The 18,386-nt window shown below is 37.7% G+C and overlaps 1 protein-coding gene across 17 annotated transcripts in view; it reads left to right on the forward strand.

The window, feature by feature from the left end:
• TATDN1 (TatD DNase domain containing 1) overlaps positions 1 to 18,386 on the forward strand; it is a 53,630-nt gene that overhangs the window by 27,288 nt on the left and 7,956 nt on the right. For 16 of the 17 annotated variants that reach the window (XR_011965769.1, XR_011965770.1, XM_072603121.1 and 13 more), the window contains 5 exons: positions 9,196 to 9,281; positions 9,363 to 9,403; positions 12,704 to 12,780; positions 16,180 to 16,250; positions 18,092 to 18,218. Coding sequence is in view for 15 of the 17 variants with exons in the window: in XM_072603121.1 (XP_072459222.1) it covers positions 9,196 to 9,281; positions 9,363 to 9,403; positions 12,704 to 12,780; positions 16,180 to 16,250; positions 18,092 to 18,218 (402 nt within the window). In the remaining 2 variants the exon portion in view is untranslated. Of the gene's footprint in view, positions 1 to 4; positions 1,782 to 9,195; positions 9,282 to 9,362; positions 9,404 to 12,703; positions 12,781 to 16,179; positions 16,251 to 18,091; positions 18,219 to 18,386 lie in introns of those variants that run through there. The other variant, XM_072603135.1, reaches the window with a different exon arrangement.

Genomic DNA, 18,386 nt, shown 5'->3' on the forward strand with positions numbered 1-18,386 from the left:
AAGAAAAATTTATTACTATAGATTAATAGTAATTTTAAAAGCTTTTGTCAGTTCAAAATGGAGTTACTTTGTGTTAATGATGATTTTAATCACATTTGCAACTGGCTGAAACATGCTTTTTCATACATGATTATGGCATTTTATTATAGATATTACTATATTACCACATTTTTCAATGAATCCTTATATCTCTCTTATGTGTGAAAATATTTATGGGGATATGGAAGATAATAATTGAACTTTCCTATTTCAATAACTGTGATTAAAATAGATAAGACAGATTGTGTTTAATAAACCTCTTCACTCATAACTATTAATTACAACTCACCTAAATATGGATCTAGGCAATAAATTACTAGAGCCAAGAGGATACCAAAAATGGACTTTAGGCCACCAAATCTATCCCATATCTCATATCAGTAGGACATAGAAGATTGACTTTCTTGGAAATTGTTAACAGTCATAAAACAGGACATACTTCAGGAATCATGTTAAGAAGGAGGCTTTCTAAGACCATTTCAAGGATCATTAGTACCCAGGGACTTCTCATATTCCCAACTAGTAGTTTTATATTTTATGTCAGCATCACACTACCCAAACTGGACTTCTCCCTCCCAATTCAGATGGTAGCTTTGAAATTAAAACAACTTCAGTTTGGTTGGACATAATAAAGTATGACTTCATTATACAGATGAAATAGCATGAGAGGATGCCACCTAGACTGGTGATGGGGTCCTTATTTCACAGGCCTAAAGGCCAAGGACTGGGCCATGTGATCAATGGGATCATTTCCAAATCTTTGTTTTTATTATAACACTCAATAAATTACATTTAATAATTCTATGTTTAAAATATTTGATAACTTTGTGCTAGAGATTCTATTCCTATCTAGTTCTGGACTTAACACACCTCATTCTTAGAATATCATCTCAGAACCAGATGGGAGAGTTTGAAATAAAGTTTAGTGAGCCTGTTATTATTTTTTTAAGACACATATGACCCTAATCCTCAACTTTGCCATATAGATTATTTTATTTTTCACACAGCTGCACATTATCTCCTTCTTCTTTAGTTATTAGTGATTTAGTTATTCAAGTAGCATCTGTCACTTTGTTCAGACTAAGGGAAATATACCTAGAGAGTGATTAATGATAATAAAAATCATCCTACATCTGGAAAAATGCATTATCTTTCTATAATGTATCAGTTGTCACACTTACCATTTTTTAAAGACCACACTATTATTAACAACATCTAAATAGGAAAACACATATTGCTGATACAATACTGCCCTATTATAAACAGGGCCATGTGACAACTATTTGTAGCATGGTGTGGAGCATGGGGAACTGGGAGTCAGGGAACTTGTTTTCTATTCTTGGCCTTGTCATTAGCATGATCCTGGACCTCTTGGCGATTCGGAACTCCTGTTTCCTCTTCTGTAAAATGAGGAATTGGACCAGATGTTCTTAAGGTCTTTTCTAGTTCTAATATCTTGTTCATTTGCTGACACATTTTGGGGACTTTTAGTTATATGTGAGATCTGTTTAATTGGAAATGATTGGCCTTGAGGGAGATATTCACTTGGGTGGAAGAATGTTACTTTGGACATTTTTATTGGTATTTTAAAATGTTAATACTGTGGTCTTTTGAAAAAAAATTGGACAGCAGTCAAGATTTCAAAATATTCCTTTGGGGACTTAAAGGACAATGAAGATGAGGGATTGATGCCATTCTGCCAGCAGCCAGCTTAGGAGGAATGGTTCCCAACCAGTATGAAGGTACTAGTGTGTGTCAGCAGGTTTTCTGGATTCCTCTTAAAATTTTAGGTAATTAGTTACAGCTGCTACCCTGAAGTTTGACATTTCAGAGCCTTATCAGCTTTGACTGGAAGAAGTGTTAAAGCAGAAGGAAGGTTGAACGCCATCATTTGCAAATACCAACTCACCTTATTTTAAAAATCAGATAAAAACTACAGAATAAATTAAGGCACAGTCATCATCAGCTACTAATTTCCACCATTTTGATTATGTAACTGTTCCTAGTTACAGTAATTTAATAGCCAGTAATTATTTTGTTATTGATCAACTTCTAATGATATGTTTTGTGATCAATGAAAGTCATTTCCTGCTATGATTATGTGAATGAATATGTCTAGTATAAATAATATTCAGGTTGACCCCATCAAACTTTTTCTGTAGTTTAGTAACAGTAGATGAGAGGTATAGAAGTTTAACAGAATTTATTCCTCAGTTTTTCATGATCTGCACCAAAATTTATCCTTCCAACATTTTGTTAGGTGTATGAGTGATGAGAGATTTGCATGAAAAAAGTCACTTCGAGAGAGATATTCTAAACTTCCTTTCACAGTTGCCAGTAAGTTGCTTAGAAGCCAGATAAATAGCCAATCCATAGTAAGAGGCATAAAATATGTGTAATTGCTGGTATCTTCATTATCTTAGATGTAGATATAGTTGGACTCTTAGCCACTGAGGGGCTAACAATATTGTAAAATCACCTGCATTTAATTTTAGTGCTTTATTGACAAACTTTCACTAAAGTTCTACTTCATTGTTTTTTCCTGGCCTGGGGGTGCCCCAGGGTCCTTCAAGTCTGTGCCCATACAGCACAGTATCTGGAAGGTCCTTCAAGTTCAATTCAACAAGTATTTATTAAGCTTCTATGATTCACAAGGCACTATGTGAGGTATACAAAAATAAAAGAATGAATGAATGAATGAGGCTTTATTATTTATTGTACACTAGCACTGTGCTAATCACTAAAGATACAAATACAAAAAAACATGATGGTGCCCATCCTCAAGGAGTCTACACTCTAACAGAAAGCACAAATGGGAGTGGTGGCCAAGGAAGAGTGTTCTTGTCAGGAATGTCAGAGGAATGGGGAGTAGAGTGTTAGATTGACATGACTGACATGTTCTTTCCAGAAATAGTTACATGGATGTTATTACTGTAATTAGTGATGGAAGAGAAGGAGTTAGGTTTAATAGGCGCAGTAGCATGGCATGAAGGGGGCCCACTTTAGCAGCAGAGTATATTGGATTTAGTCCAGGCCAGTTATGGTGAATGTTTGCCAATCGAAAGTCCAGTGCCCCATGCAGGAGTGCCAGGTCACAGGTGGATACAACACAGGCTCTTAAGGAGATTACCATTTAATAGGGGGATAACTTTGTACAAGGACAAAAATGACTGTCAGAAGAGGTAGTTCAGGCAAAGTACCATGAGAAATTTGAGGAGGAAGAAATGATTTTCACATGGACATATCAGTAAAGTATTCATGGAGGAGGTAAAGTCTGAATTGGGCCTTGAAGAAAGAACTGCCTCTGAGATTGGTGAGAGGGCATGAGGATTGAGACGCCAAGCATGGAGGAAAGCATAAACAAAGGCACAAAATGGGGAGGTGGGAAGAGGGGAGGGGGAAATGGATAGGAAATAGCTTAGTTTGTCTAGAATATAGAATATGTGAAGGAAGTAAAATGGATAAAGCTGGACAGGTTAGGAGGAACCAGGTTAAATGCTGAAGTAGGAATTTATACGCTAGTCAGAAGGCAATGGGAGAGTCCTAGAAGTTTTTTGAAGTGGAATAACATGATCAAAAAGAAAGATTATTTGTGTAGCAGTATGGAGAAGGTATCGTCGGAGAGGGGGGCAGGAAAATAATTGTGAGGCTGTAAAACTAATCTAAATGATGGGAATAAAGGTCACATTGTTTGGATATATGGTGTAAAGAAGGAAGTCAGGTTAGGAGTCTGGATTACCGACAGCCAATATCTGACATTCCTCTAGGTATTTAAATTTTCGTCTATCTTAAAAGTTTGATAAGGTAAGGCATTTTACATACATTGCTTCTTTTGAGCCTTAGAATAATTCTGTGAGTAAAGACTAAGCAAAAATCTAATACACCAAGGGTCTGTGATTTTACCATGTGAAGAACTCTCAGTATGGGAAGAGATCTCAACCATCTCTGCCTTAGTAGAAAAGTCCTGAACAGCTGACTGAGGTACATAGAGATTAAAAGGATCAGATTAATTACATTCTCAGTTACTTAGAGGACTGGCAGAGTTACTTGTTGGGCCACTTTCCATAATATTTTCTAAACCATAGAATGCCAGAAAGTATCCTAAAGACTGGAAAAGGGCAAATGTCCCAGTTTTCTAAAGAGGGAAGAGAACAGAGTGCGAACTACGAGCTTGTGAGCTTGACTTCGATTCTTGGGAAAATTCTAAAATATCAAATCATTAAAAGAAATAGTTGACAGACATTGGGAAAGAAAAACCATGATTACAAAGAGCCAGCTTGGCTTTGCCAAGAACAGGGCATGTCAGACTAACCTCGTTTCCTTTTCTCCCCGCTTAAACAGGATTATTAAACTAGTTGAGGGAAATGTTGTGGATATAATTTACCTAGATTATAATGAAGTATTTGATGAAGTATCTCATATTGGACTTTTTTGAGAAAATGAAAAGATGTAGAGTAGATGATAATACAGTGAGATGGATTCCAAATTGGTTGGATAGCTAAATTCAAAGAGTATTTGTTAATGGTTTAATGTCAGCATGGCAGGAGGTCTCTAGTAGAGTAAGTACCCCAGGGATCCCTTCGTGGCCCTCTGCTGCTTATTATTTTCATCATTGATTTGAATAAAGGCATAGATGGCATCCTCATCAAATTTGCAGATGACCCAAAGCTGGGAGGGATAGCAGACATACTCGATGATGATCAGATGACCCAAAAAATTTTAACAGGCCAGAGCATTGGGTTGTATGTAATAAGATGAAATTCAATAGGGATAAATGCAAAGTCTTAGTCCAAAAAGAAGTAAATAAATTGATGAATGAATGAATATTTATAAGTGTGTGTTTATCCCCTTCCTAAGTACCATATGGGGGAGGCATTAACGCAGTCATGATTGTGAAATTGATCTAGAGGCTTTAGGGGCATACAGTTGTGACTCCACAGGAGTCAGCAGTGTAATATGGCATTCAGAGAAGCTAATGCCATCTTGGGCTGCATCAAGAAAGGCTCAGCTTCCAGGAATGGGTGTGTGTGTGCGTGCGTGCGTGCGTGCGTGCGTGCGTGTGTGTGGCACCACACTTTCAGAGACTGATAAGCTGGAGATCATTTGAAGGAAAGTATCCAGGATGGTGAAGGGCCTTCAGTTATACCATATGAGGATCACTGTGAAGGGACTGGGCATGTTTAGCCTACAGAAGAGAAGATTCAGGGGTCACATAGTATCCATCCTCATGTATTTGAAGGGCCATTGAGTGATGGATGGGGGGTTATAAAGAAGCTAATTTAGCCTGAGTGCATGGAAAAATTCCTAACAATAAACAAGGGGTTTCCAGGGAAGATAGTCAGTCTGCCCTCTGTACACATCTTCAGATAGAAGCTGCTATGACCACTTGTCTGGTGTCACAGTGTGGATTCTTTTCATGGATGGGCTGAACTAGATGGATGCTGTGGTTCCTTCCAACTCCCAAATTACCTGATTCTATGCCTTGCCCAAGCTGATGATGCCATTAAGTGTCAGAAGTGAGATTTGAATCTAGGACTTCTTAGTCCAGGTGCAGTGCTTTTATCTTCTACAGCTCTATGCTGCAGAAGATGTTACTGTAAGAGAAAAGAATGCCTAAGGAGATGGGCAGAATTAAGGGACAAAAAGCTGTGCCACCTTCTACGTGCGGTCTCCCCTGACCTGCCCAATTATTATGTTCTGCCTTGAAATAACTTTACGTTTATCTGTGTACAGGAGGTATCTCCTCAGTTAGATTAAGTAAGCCCTATGAGGGCAGGGAGTGTTTGTCTTTGTATTGCATCGCTAGCACCTAGCGCAGTACCTTGTACATCATAGTTACTTGGTAAAAATGTATATTGAACTGAAATGAACTAGAGAGGTGAGCAGGTTTTAATATGGAAGGCTGATGAGTTCAGTTATGGACTGAACTAGGTCACGTTAAGTTCGAGGACCAGGAGTACAGTTTAGTAGATAGCCGGAAATGCAGGGTTATTATGAGGATCAAATGAGATAACATTTATGAAGATCTTTACAAATCTTTCAAAAGTTCAGTATAAATGTAAGCTCTTACCACACAGACAGATCGTTCTGGGAGAGGTTGAGTACAGAGATCTAGATATGAGTGACTATAGTCATGGTAGAGAGCATAAAGACAATAGGACCTTTAGACATGTGAGTAGAAGGAGCTTAGAAGGTCAGCAGAGAACCTTGAGAACACAAGTTTCCTGCCCCTGCCCCCCACAAGGATGGTATCAAGACAGTGAGAATGCTTCAGGTATCAGCCCTAGGAACCTAGCTGAATTCATAAGCTATCATGGGATAAAATGCTTACCAGATGATGTTTGGAACCTCAGTATAAACTCATTAAAAATGTCTTCTATGGCTTGAGGAGACATTGAAGTGTCTGTAGGTGTGGGGGGGAGGGGGGAGATACCCACACTGATGAAATTGTAATTAATTGTAATATTTAAATGTTAAGATGAATGAACCATTTGCTTATTCTAGTCCTGCAGCACAAGTTTTAAAAGGTCACACATGAGACATTAACCCATTTGTTTTAAAATGCTGTGCTTCTCTAAATAGGAAATTTATATTCTGGAGGAAGAGATTTAGCCTTTCAAGTATGTAGTGGATATTAAGTATGAAGAAGATAGTATTCTTTATCTCCTAACATCCTATTCCAATGCTTCATTGTGATATGGAAGTGATCCTGCAAGTTCTGCCAGGTTTTGCCAAGCTATAATCACTACTACCCTCATTATCTTAGATAGAGATATAGTCAGGACTCTTGGCCATTACGTGGGAATAACTATGTTTTAAAATCACTGACATTTAATTTTAGTGCCTTTTAAGCAAACCTCCATTAAAGACCTCCTCCACTGTTTTATCCTGGCATGGAAATGACTGCTCCAGTGCAGCGCAATATCTGGCAAATACTTCCCATTCAATTCAACATAACGTTTATGAAGCCCTGTGGTTTGCAAAGTGCCATGCTTAGCTCTGGGGATAAAAAGATAGATACAGTAGGCTCTTGTCTTAAGAAAAGGCCAAGTGTAGATTCAGTGGTAGGCTATGTCTTTTCTAGTGCTAAGCAACCAGGCTCGTCACTGGGTTTGCTGCGGTTTGCCGAATATTTTTGCTGTAGCTATTTTTGAAGACTATTTACCAACTTATAGAGGGATCGTAGTCTGTATTGGTAGAGGCATACCTGCACAAAAGGCTTACATTGTACTAAAAGAGATTTAGGCTAAATATAAGGAAACGCTGAAAATGAATACCAAGAGAGTTTGTACGCTCATTAGTTCCAAGACATTTATAAGACTGGTAAAGCTATCCAAAGACACATTAGGCACTATACACATATGCACCCGCACAGGTATCCTTCACCTGGCTGTGGTAATCATTTTTTATAAGATTAAAATGCCTATCCCTCCTCCATTGTCCCTACTAAAAGGGAAGAGGGAGGCGATCGTTTCAAGCTGGGATTTGTTTTTTCCTTATTGTTCAGCTGAACAGTAGAGCACACCTGTGCTCTGTCAGCACAGTCTTTGAAAACAGTATCATTTTCATGTCACAGGGAGATATCAGTAGGATTTTGGGGGAGGCAAAAGTCTATAATACCAGAAGGTTAAACCCAGAGTTTGAAGCAAGCAGGGATGTGGTTCTTTTTAAGTTTTTATTTTTCAGAGAATTCTGACATGGTTTTACAACCCTGCATGTCAGAAATGACTCATCTTTAAGGTTACACATAGAAAAATGGTTAAAAAGTAATTTCAGTTACTGACATTTATAAATTTTTATCCAGCCTCCTATCTCTGCCTCATTGGCTTTCATTGTGGCTGTCAGTCATGCTGAAACCTTGCAAGATGTGTTGGGGTTTGCCCCCTGGATTTCTTTTTTAAGGACTATTCCTTAAACCCAAATCACTGTGGTTCTCATTGACTGGCCAGCAATAGATCTCAGCCCAAGCGTCATTTGGTCATTGTCTGAGCTTTGATGGCTCAGAGTGTAAATAGCAATTGTTTCTGTTTTGGTCAGAAACCCTGTGGGTCTTCCTTTCCCAGATTATGATTTTTTATTTTTTATTTTTTGACTAGGTAGAGGTTTGCCTCATTTCTTATAACCTAGCCTTAATCACTGAATGGGCATGACCTCAGACAAACTGAGACCTGGGAAAGACCTTAACTTAAAAAGGCCAAGGTCTACCACTGCATCTCAAGTCCTCTTTATCTATATCTTGCTTGCCACTGGACCCTAGATGGCTCCAAAGGAGACAGCGAGGCTGGTAACTTTGCACAGCCCTGCCTCACTGAAAGCAACTCATGACATCACCTTCTAGAGATCACGGTCCTTTCAAAAATGAAGGACATACAACATCAACAGCTTCCTTGTGGTGCTGTTGCAGAATATGATGAAGACAATGACCAGAGGTCACTGAGCAGCCATGCCTTACCATGAGATGCTCCAAGGAGTTAACATTGGTTGGATGTGTTTCATTTTCTGCATGCTTCAAACTTTGGTTTGGTTAATTTTTTTGCTATTGACATCTACCTCCAATAAAATCCTAATTTGAAATCTCATTGTGGCATCATAGTAGTCCTGAGTTTTCAAAGATTTTGCTGACAGAACATACTTTCTGGAAGGCTCATTCTTCAAGCTAGAAAAAGGCTTGTGTATGGGCCCAGGGACAAACTGTCCATCTAGGTAAGTTTAGAAAAATCTGTCATACTAGGTGGTAAATGTTTAGTGATAGCAACTCTCAAAGACCATCCTCTAAGTCAGGAGTTTTCGTGTATATCTTAAGTAGAAAAATACTCATGGATCAATGAAGTATTCATCTTTAAGACACAGCATTTTCTGTGCCTATAATACTATATTTCTACACAATATACTTAGAACCTAAAGATATCTGTTAAACCCCTAGTATGAATTTTTTTAGGCAGGGAAGTTTTGATCTCCCCAAGCTGTGTAATCTAAAAGACCCTTTGCTGTGTGCATGATGTTTTGAACTTCCAAACTCTCTATTTGTGATCCACAAATTCAAGGAGAAAAAATTAGGGGAAAAATAAATTTGACTTTTAAAGATCATTAGGCTTTTAAAAAAAGTTACATCAAATCAGAATTTAAATGTAGAAATTCTGGTTTTACATTATACAGGTACTTTGAAAAACAGTTTGAACTGTCAGAACAAACAAAGCTCCCAATGTTTCTTCACTGTAGAAACTCACACACTGAATTTTTGGGTAAGTCAATAGCTTAAAACATAATTAAAGAACATTGCAAAAATTGTTTTATTACAATCTTTTTTTGTTTTTAATTCACAGACTTAATGAAGAAAAATAGAGATAGATGTGTGGGAGGAGTGGTAAGATAAAAATTATATTTAATATGTGATATAGTTGTTAAGTGTGTTCCTTCCATATTCAAAGGCCTTGCAAATTGTGGAAAACCTTAGTTCAGGAATGATATAAACACATAAATCTAGTCTACTGTGTGCTCATTAATTTATGACTTGTTTAGAATATAAAATTGAACTAATTTTCTTGTTTCTGTTAAAAACTCAGTGAGGTTTTTAAAACCTCATTATTTATGTATATATATCTATATATATATCTCCATATCCCTCTATATCAGTTTCCTGAACTGATAATTCATATTTACATATGCTTTATAGTTTACAAAGTACTTTCCTAACAACCATTTGTAGTAAGTGCTATAGCCCTTATTATCCACATTTTACAGTTGAGGAAATTAAAGTTCTTTGAATTTAAATGACTTACTGATGGTCCCACAAGGGTAACGCAGATCTTCAACTCTAGGTCCAGCAATTTTGCCACTATCCTGGGCTTTCTTCTCAACATTACTGTAGTCATTATGCTTTATTGTGAAAATCAGCTCACTTAAGTAATCTGAATAATTGCCTGAAATTGTTTAGCACTTCCAGTCCTGATTAGCCATCTCACTTTCTCTCTTGATAGCTTTGTCATCACTTTTTAACCCTCTGAACATTAACATTTTTAACAATAGCTGGGCATTTATGTACTGGTTTCAAGTTGCAAAGCTTATCTCATTTGATCCTTACCCTGGGAGGTAAGAACTATCATCTCCATTGTACAGATGGGGAAAATGAGGCAGACAGAAGTTAAGCGATTTTTACAGGAGCATACAGCAAGAAAGTGTCTAAGGCCCCATTTGAATTCAAGTCTTCCTGACTCCAGATCCAGTGTTCTATTCACTGTGCCCCTAGGTGCAACTAAGAGAATCTTTAGTTTCTGAGTATATGTGAATCATAAATTGCAAACGTACATATCCAGCCACTTCTACCATGACTGATGTACGTAAGCATTAACTCAGTGCCTCTTGCTTTTCTTGCATGTTTACTTTGATAATTAGTACTTAAATTACATATTTCACTTACACCTCAAGAGGGAATGGGCTTAAATCATTAATCATCCTTTGGCAAGGCAATAAATTAGAAAGAACCCTGGATTGGGAGTTAGGAAGCTTGAGCTCCAATCCTGGTTCTCCTTACTACTTCACTCAAGCAAGTCCCTACCTTCTCTGGGTATTGTTCATCTGTCAAACTAGAGAAGTAGATTCTCTAAAGTTCACTCCAGCTCTGTTATTTGCTCTTTCAGTGACACCAGCCTCCCTACTTATTACTCGGGTAAGACATTCCATACCATTCGATTCCATTCCATACCTCTCAACTCCAGTTCACAGTGACTGTCCCCTGTGCCTGGAATGCTCTCCATCCTCCCTTCTGCCTCCTGACTTGAAGTCCCAACTAAAATCCCAGCTCTTACAAAAGCCTTCCACAGTCTTCCATAATGCTGGTGCCTGCCCTCTGAGATCATTTCCATTTTGTTCTGTATATATCTTGTCTGTACATAGTTGTTTGCATGTTGTCTCCCCCAGCGGACTGTGAGCTTCTTGGGAACAGGGACTGTTTCTCTCCTTCATGATTCCAGCGCTTAGTACAGTGCTTAGCACAGGCTTGACTGCTCATTTTTTAAGGATGCTTTCTTCCTCCCCTCTCTAACAACAGCCAGATCTTCTAAGTATTACCTGGATACCAACCCTAACATCTTCTCCACCCCTTTTTCACAGAGGCTCTTTTGTTGCCTCCTAACTGGTCACTCCGGTCCCAATGTCACTTTTCTCCAATTTCTCCTTCATTTTGCTAACAAAATGCACAGATCCGACCCTGTTGTTCTCTTGCTCACAAATCTTTTGGGGGTGCCTTGTTTTATTTTTCAATTAATGATCTACTAGAAATACATGTTTGGGCAATGCAGAGTTTTGATGGATAACAGTGGTGGCACATAGCCAGTGTAGTTTTAAAAAGTAAAATTGTAAATAATATAAAAAAATCTCTCCCCTGCCCCCCAATTTTAATCAGCTTTATTCATATAACAGTATTCAGTGACAGACATAGTCATTGGCCAGTATGATTGAATCAAGGAAGATACTGGGATTTAACAAAATTATTTTCCAGAACTATGGGGCATGTTGTTGGTCACACCACTTGTGCAGCTAGGTGACACAGGATCTAGAGTGCTGAACTTGAAGTCAGGGAGATCTGAGTTTTAATCCTGTCTCAGACACTTAGTAGCTCTGTGACTTTAGGCAAGTCACTTAACCTTTTTCAGTCTCAGTTTCCACATCTATAAAATAGGGGTAATAGCAGTACCTTTTTTATGGTTATTGGTGAGGATCAAATGAGGTCTCATGCGAAAGTGCTTTGCAAAACACTAAAATACATAAAAATTCTATTATTTCAGTGCCAGATCCATCTTTCCATCACCAGTGCTAGCTCTTAGCCTCAATTTCCAACATCATAAGGTAGAATATACTTTTGCAGCTCCAGGTAGATCCAAACATTATCTAGTGCTGGGCCTCAGTTTCCTTATCTGCTAAATGAAGAGTTGAGACAGATGATCCTTTAAAGATCTTAATACAGATTATTCTAGATCTTAATCTGTGATCCCTTTTATCTGTTCTCCTTTAAGTATCTTATTATTCATCCTTCCTTGGAGATACTTTGGGAGCTCTGTAGAATTGCACCACAGCACAGTGGGGAGCCTATCTCGTGGGATCTGGTTTTCTCCCTTTTCTCTCTCCCTCCTTTGTTGGTTTTTGAAAAGGCTTTTATTGTCTGGCTCCTGCCAAACTGACCTGTATGCTATTGGATGACGTTCCATTTCCCCTCTCAAGCCTTTGCACTGCCTACCTGGGTGGTGGTCCTGGAATGCGCTGCCTCTTCACCTCTGCCTCACACAATCTCTAGCTTCCTTAAAGGTCAGCCAGTACCACTTCTGGTTGCAGGAATCTGATTGATTTCTCTGTATCACTAATGTTCTCTCCCTGGAAACCACTCATATAGTTTGTATTTCATTTTCTGTGTACACGTCTCTGTCCTTGTATCCTCAGCACCTAGAACATTGCCTGGCACATACATAGTGAGCACTGAATTAATACTTGTGGAATGACTCCTTGAATTTAAGAATTTTAAGAGTTCTATTTTCTTTAAAAGAAGAACTTTGTTAAAGCAACTGTAATACTAAAACTATTAAATATGTTTATATTTCTTTTGTAAAGTCTTGTTTTTAAGAAATTGAAAGAAACCAGTCCCTATTTTCATACACAGAAATTTTGATCCTAGGTACATTCATTTGATGGCACAAAGGAAGAAGCAGCTGCGTTAATTGACATGAATCTTTACATAGGAATTAATGGTTGGTAAGTTTAGCATCTTGCTCTTAAGATCATTTATACTAAGACTGCACAAAGTGTTTTAAAGTGAACTGCCTGCTGATGAATTTTAGATGTAGGTATATTCAATTAAAAGAAGTCTGTTAGTTGCGATTTATTTTTAATTCATAATTGCTTTGGCTTAATGTTATTCATTATGATGTATTTATTAATGAGGAGTCAGTAAAGTGCTCAACTTGGAGTCAGAGAAGAACATGAGATTTACAACCAGAACACTTGGCTTCCAGTTGTAGCTTTTCCCCCATTTGTGTGACCGTGGACAAGTTTCTTAACCTCCCTGGGCCTGTTTCTTCATCTGTATCGTGTAGGACTACATTGCCACCAAGGTTTCTCCCAAATTTAAATCTTTAATCCTAAACCCCAGGCTGCAGTGTCATTTCTGATGGTTACCATGTGGCTTAGTCATGTTCCTAGGACTCTGTTTGAGACAAAGAAGTTGTGGTGTGAGTTAGTTCGGGAACTGCGCAAGTCCTTCAAGTACTGGCATAATTCATAAATGCTTTTAATTATATTCTCTTTACTAAAGTTCTGTTATTTGGATTTTTAACTGTTTTACTTTGAGGGAAAAAAAATTGCCTTAAGCTTATTCTGTCAAGTGCTGTGTTTTCAGTTATGCCAAAGTTTTATGAGGCTTTAGGCCACTAGAAAATCAACCCAGTTTGGGCTCTTGCCTTTTATAGTTCCCTTGGGTTTCACCTGTAGCCTCAAGGATGGATCACATATAAAATCATTTGTCATTTAAAGCTCTTCACAAGTGGGCCCCTACTTATCTTACACCCTCAGTGAATCAGCTACAATGACCTTTTTACTCTTCCTCATATAGGACACTTTCAGGCATCTGAGCCTTGGCTCCTGTTCTTCCCCATTCTTAGAACCCTTTTCCTCTTCACCTGTCTCTTAGAACGCCTGCTCAAATGCCACTTTCTGCTGCAGTCCATCTACGCCCTATGTATCTTGTGTCAACCTGTATATTTATATAATATTGTCTCCCCCATGAGAATGGAAGCTCCCACAGGGCAGGGTCCATGTTTCTACCTTTTTTGGATGTCCAGGGCTTCACACAGTGCCTGACGCATAATAAGCACATAAATCCTCACTGACTGACTGGAAAGGGGGTAGGCTTAGGTAGCTAGCTGTCTAGGTCTGAGGGTAACTGTGAGGACCTAAAGTAAATTGCAAGGCTTGATTCTAATTTTTATACTTAAAACAGCCCTCCGTATCTTGTGTTTTAAATTGCAGTTTCAGTTCAAAGTATTTTAAAATATTTTTCCTAATGATCTTTGGAAGTAGCCTAGCAGTGAGTGGTATTATTGCTGGGTCAAAGGGTATAGACACTTTGATAACTCTTTGGGCAATGACATTAAGATCTTATTGAGGCTCTTAAATTGAGAAAAAACAAGAACACCAAGTAACTTCAAGTGAGTTTCAATTTGTCTTTAAATTTGTAACTACATTTGGGATTTGTACCATTACTCCAAAATGCCCCCAGGGGGTTGACAATCCAAATAGCATTTATGCCTGGCACTGGAAATACAGAAACAACAACCAAAAAGTCCCAGTCCTCAAAGCAAATGCTGCCAGTGAGTTTTTAAAAATTCATGGCTCCCTTACTCCACCCAAACCTAACTGTAGGTCCTGCTGTCTTTGAAACTTCAAATTGTTTTGCTAGGTCTTACCATGATGGAACAAAGTAGATCTCTGCTACGATGTAGGGTCATAGATTTCGAGAAATGGTAGTCTAATCCTCTCATTTTATGTGAGGAAGCTGGTGTCTAGAGAAGAGAGGCGAGCGAAATGTCCAGTGTCCCCTGGGTAATAGTGCTCTTTCCAGCATACCCTTTTTTGGTATATTCTTAGGAGTTTATGTTATCTAGGTGGCTAATCAGTCTCACTTATAAAATAGTTTTTCAAACCCCTTTCATAGGGTATATATTCAGATTGTCCAGACACAGTTTGCTATAATAATATCAATAACACCTAACATTTATGTTATTTAATCTGATTCCAACACAGCCATCTGAAATGCGATCATCCCCATTTTCAGATAAGAAACGGGCTTAGAGAGGTTGGTGATGGACCCAGGGTCACACAGCTAACAAGTCTCTGAAGCCAGAACTGGAGCTCAGGTCTTCTTACTTCAAGTCCAGTACTGGGAGGTAGAGCACTCAGGTCCCAGTCACTTACTCTCTCAGTGCTAGGCAACTTTCTTAAGACTGTAAATTGCAGAGAAGATGCTGATCTGAACTGACAGAGGGAATTTTCTCACAGGAAGTTGTCTATACTAATGAAATCATAAGCTCCAACCCTGTCCTTTAATCATTTGAGTTACACTACTTTGCCATACTTCTACAAAAATATCAGTCTTCATAACATTACTCAATCTGTTGTTGTTAGTACTGTTTTTGTCTTTCTTTTGTGAGAGCTTGACTCAGTGTTTAGCATATAGGAAGTGCTAACTAAATTTGTGTTGACCAAGTATAACATGTAGTTTAAGCTTATCCAGTGCCACTTACGCAAAGCCTTTACTGATCCTTCAAATTGCTTAAAATTCTCTCTTTGAAATTATCTTGTTTGTTTACACATTATAACCCCAATTTAATGGATGCTCCTTGTCTTTATTCACAGGTGCTTGATAGATATTTGTTGAATTAAAAGTTCTATTTGATCCATCCCCCTTGTGACTACTGTCTTTTGCAAAATGGTTGAGGCCAGAAGTATACTTGTAGTCTACAGCTATGGAAAACAATATAACTGCCGGGTCCATATAGGAGCTGAACATTCAGACTGGCCCAGAAAACTGTAGATAGTTCAAAAGGATTTAACTGGTTTTACTTACACTGTAACTGAACACCAAGGGCAGCAAGGTTGTACAGTGGAGAATGCACTGGACTTGGAATAGGGAAAACTTATCTTCCCAAGTTCAGATGTGGTCTCAGACATTTACTAGCTGTGTGACCCTGGACAAGTCACTTAACCCTGCTTGCTTCAGTTTCTTCATCTATAAAATGAGCTAGAGAAGGAAATGGCAAACCACTCCAGTATTTTTGCCACGAATACCCTACAGCGAATCAGAAAGAGTCAGAAGCAACTGAAAAATGACTGAATAATTGAACTTAAACAGTAAAAGTCAAAGTCCTATATATCCTAGATGTTAGAGGCCCTTAGATTTTTTTAAAAGAAAGATTTTACTGATAAGCTCTTGAGATGCTAAAGTAGGGGGAAAATATGTGTGTGTGGTACAGGTAACTGAAACCTTGAAATGGAATTTATACTATTTTGGGAATAATGTTATATAAAGAAATCACTCCTGTTATAAATAACCCTCCTTTGTTGAAATTTACATAAATTTTTTTTATAACTTTTTAGCTCACTGAAAACTGAGGCCAACCTAGAAGTGTTAAAGTCAATACCTAGTGAAAAATTAATGATAGAGACTGGTAAGTTGGCATTTTGATTCTGACTTCTATTGCTTTTAATAAAATTAAGATTTAAAGAAAATGTAGTGAGGAAGAAAAAAATATTGAATACCCTAAGCTTACTGTTAAAATATAACTGTAGAATAGCACCTGTCCTGAAGCAACAAGGCACAGCGCAGAGAGAGCTGGCCTTGAGCAAGGAAGACTAGGACCCAGATCCCACCTGTGATGCATAATGGCTGTATGCACAGGCCAGGGTCACTACCTTTCAAGGTGCCAAGAAACTGTTGCAGAGCAAACAGTGATCTACAGTGGTAACAGAGTTTACACAGGGAACTCCCTAAGCCAATGAAATCGCAGATACCAACCCCTCCCTCCCCACTCCCCCAGTGTCCATAGATATACTCAGTAAATATTCATTTTTTTAACCACACTATCCATAGGCATACTCAGTAAATATTCATTTTTTTAACCACATGCCCACCTTGTAAAGCTAAATGCCTTTAGTCTGCTGTCAATTTCATATTTTCAGCTGATTAAGGGTTTTATGCTTACATACCTTAAAAAATGGATTACAAGAAGGAATGGTAAAAACATGTTTACATTAGGCTTGCTGTTCAAGATATAACATTTTTTTGGTTTCATTAAAAATCAAAACTACAAGAATGAGCAGTATTTCTTTTCAAAGTCATCACAAGTACATTTTTCAGCAGTTCAGATAACTTTAGGAATATTCTTTGTCATGGAGCATTAGTTATTTTAAAATATTTACTAAAAAACGGAAAGGTTAAAGTATCAAAGTGGTCCACCATAAGGCAGATAAGACCAAATAATTAGGGTTAGCATTAATCAGAAATCTTGTTAGTAAATTTATCAAATAAATGAGAGTAGAAGCTAAATATAACACACAAACCCTAAACACCAAGAGGATAACATAATGCCTAAGGGTTTTTTATTAAAAAAAAAAAAACAAAAAACAAAACTTCCTTTGCTCAGTTACTGAATACCATATTTCAAGGATATTTATACAATGTGCAAACCATTATTTATTTATTAAAGAGATCTTTCATTAAAACACTTTTATGATACTGTGGGTTCTCAAAGGCTAGACCAGTAAAGCACAAGCTCTAGCAGCACCTACACAAAGTGGAAAGTAGTTTGAAACTTGGTCCGTCTGTCTGGAAATCAGTCTAGCTAAGTTCAAAGGCTTATCACCAGGTTGAGCCATAAAACTGATAAAAATTATCTATTTAAAGTCATAGAGTAGTTAATACCCACACTAGGTGGAGTGCCTATGCCAAATACAGATCCTTCAAAATTCAGCAGACAAGTGACACAAGGAAGAGACACTGGACTTGAAGTTAAGGAAGACCTCCTGTGTCCAAGTACTACCTCATCAGACTCTAATGTGTGACCTCGGATAATTTTCTTAACTTCTGTCAGCCTGTTTCTTCTCTGTAAAATGAGTATAATAGCATATATAAAAACATAATCCTAGCTCAATGAATTTTTGTGAGGATCAAATGAAATAGCATACACAGCTTTGCAAATCTTAAAGCACTGTCTTTATCAATTATTAATGATAATAGCAGAGATGTAGAAAAAAACTCCAATATCTAAAGGATCCTTAGAGCTTTTTGCTCACTGGGCTTCTTCATTTTTAATACAAACTAAGCTATGTAGTAAGCTTTCTCATTTAATGTCCTACTGTTTTAATATTACCTTTTCCAAGCTTATTTTAGAAGTGATAATTTGAAAGTGCTCATGTTAAAAAGCATGTAAAAACTGAAAAGATGGTATAAGTTGTAGAACAGTTAATGAAACAAAATTTAACATTTTTATCTCTTTTTGTACCACATTAGATGCTCCTTGGTGTGGAGTCAAAAATACTCATGCAGGAATAAAACATGTAAAAACTTTATTTCCCACGAAAAAGAAATGGGAAAGTGGGAGTTGTTTGAAGGACAGAAATGAACCTTGTAACATTATGTAAGTATGATCACTTGTATTGGATAAACAAGCCATTGGTAGGATAACATGTCATACTTAATAATTTGTCATTTTAAGTGAAAACCAACTGGATAAAGGCCAGCACCTAAAACTCTTGTACAAAATGGTCAGGCCCAAAAGTAACATATTTGAAAAATTTGCATCTCA

Source organism: Notamacropus eugenii, chromosome 4 (genome assembly GCF_028372415.1).
Source record: "Notamacropus eugenii isolate mMacEug1 chromosome 4, mMacEug1.pri_v2, whole genome shotgun sequence".
Classification (NCBI taxonomy): domain Eukaryota; kingdom Metazoa; phylum Chordata; class Mammalia; order Diprotodontia; family Macropodidae; genus Notamacropus; species Notamacropus eugenii.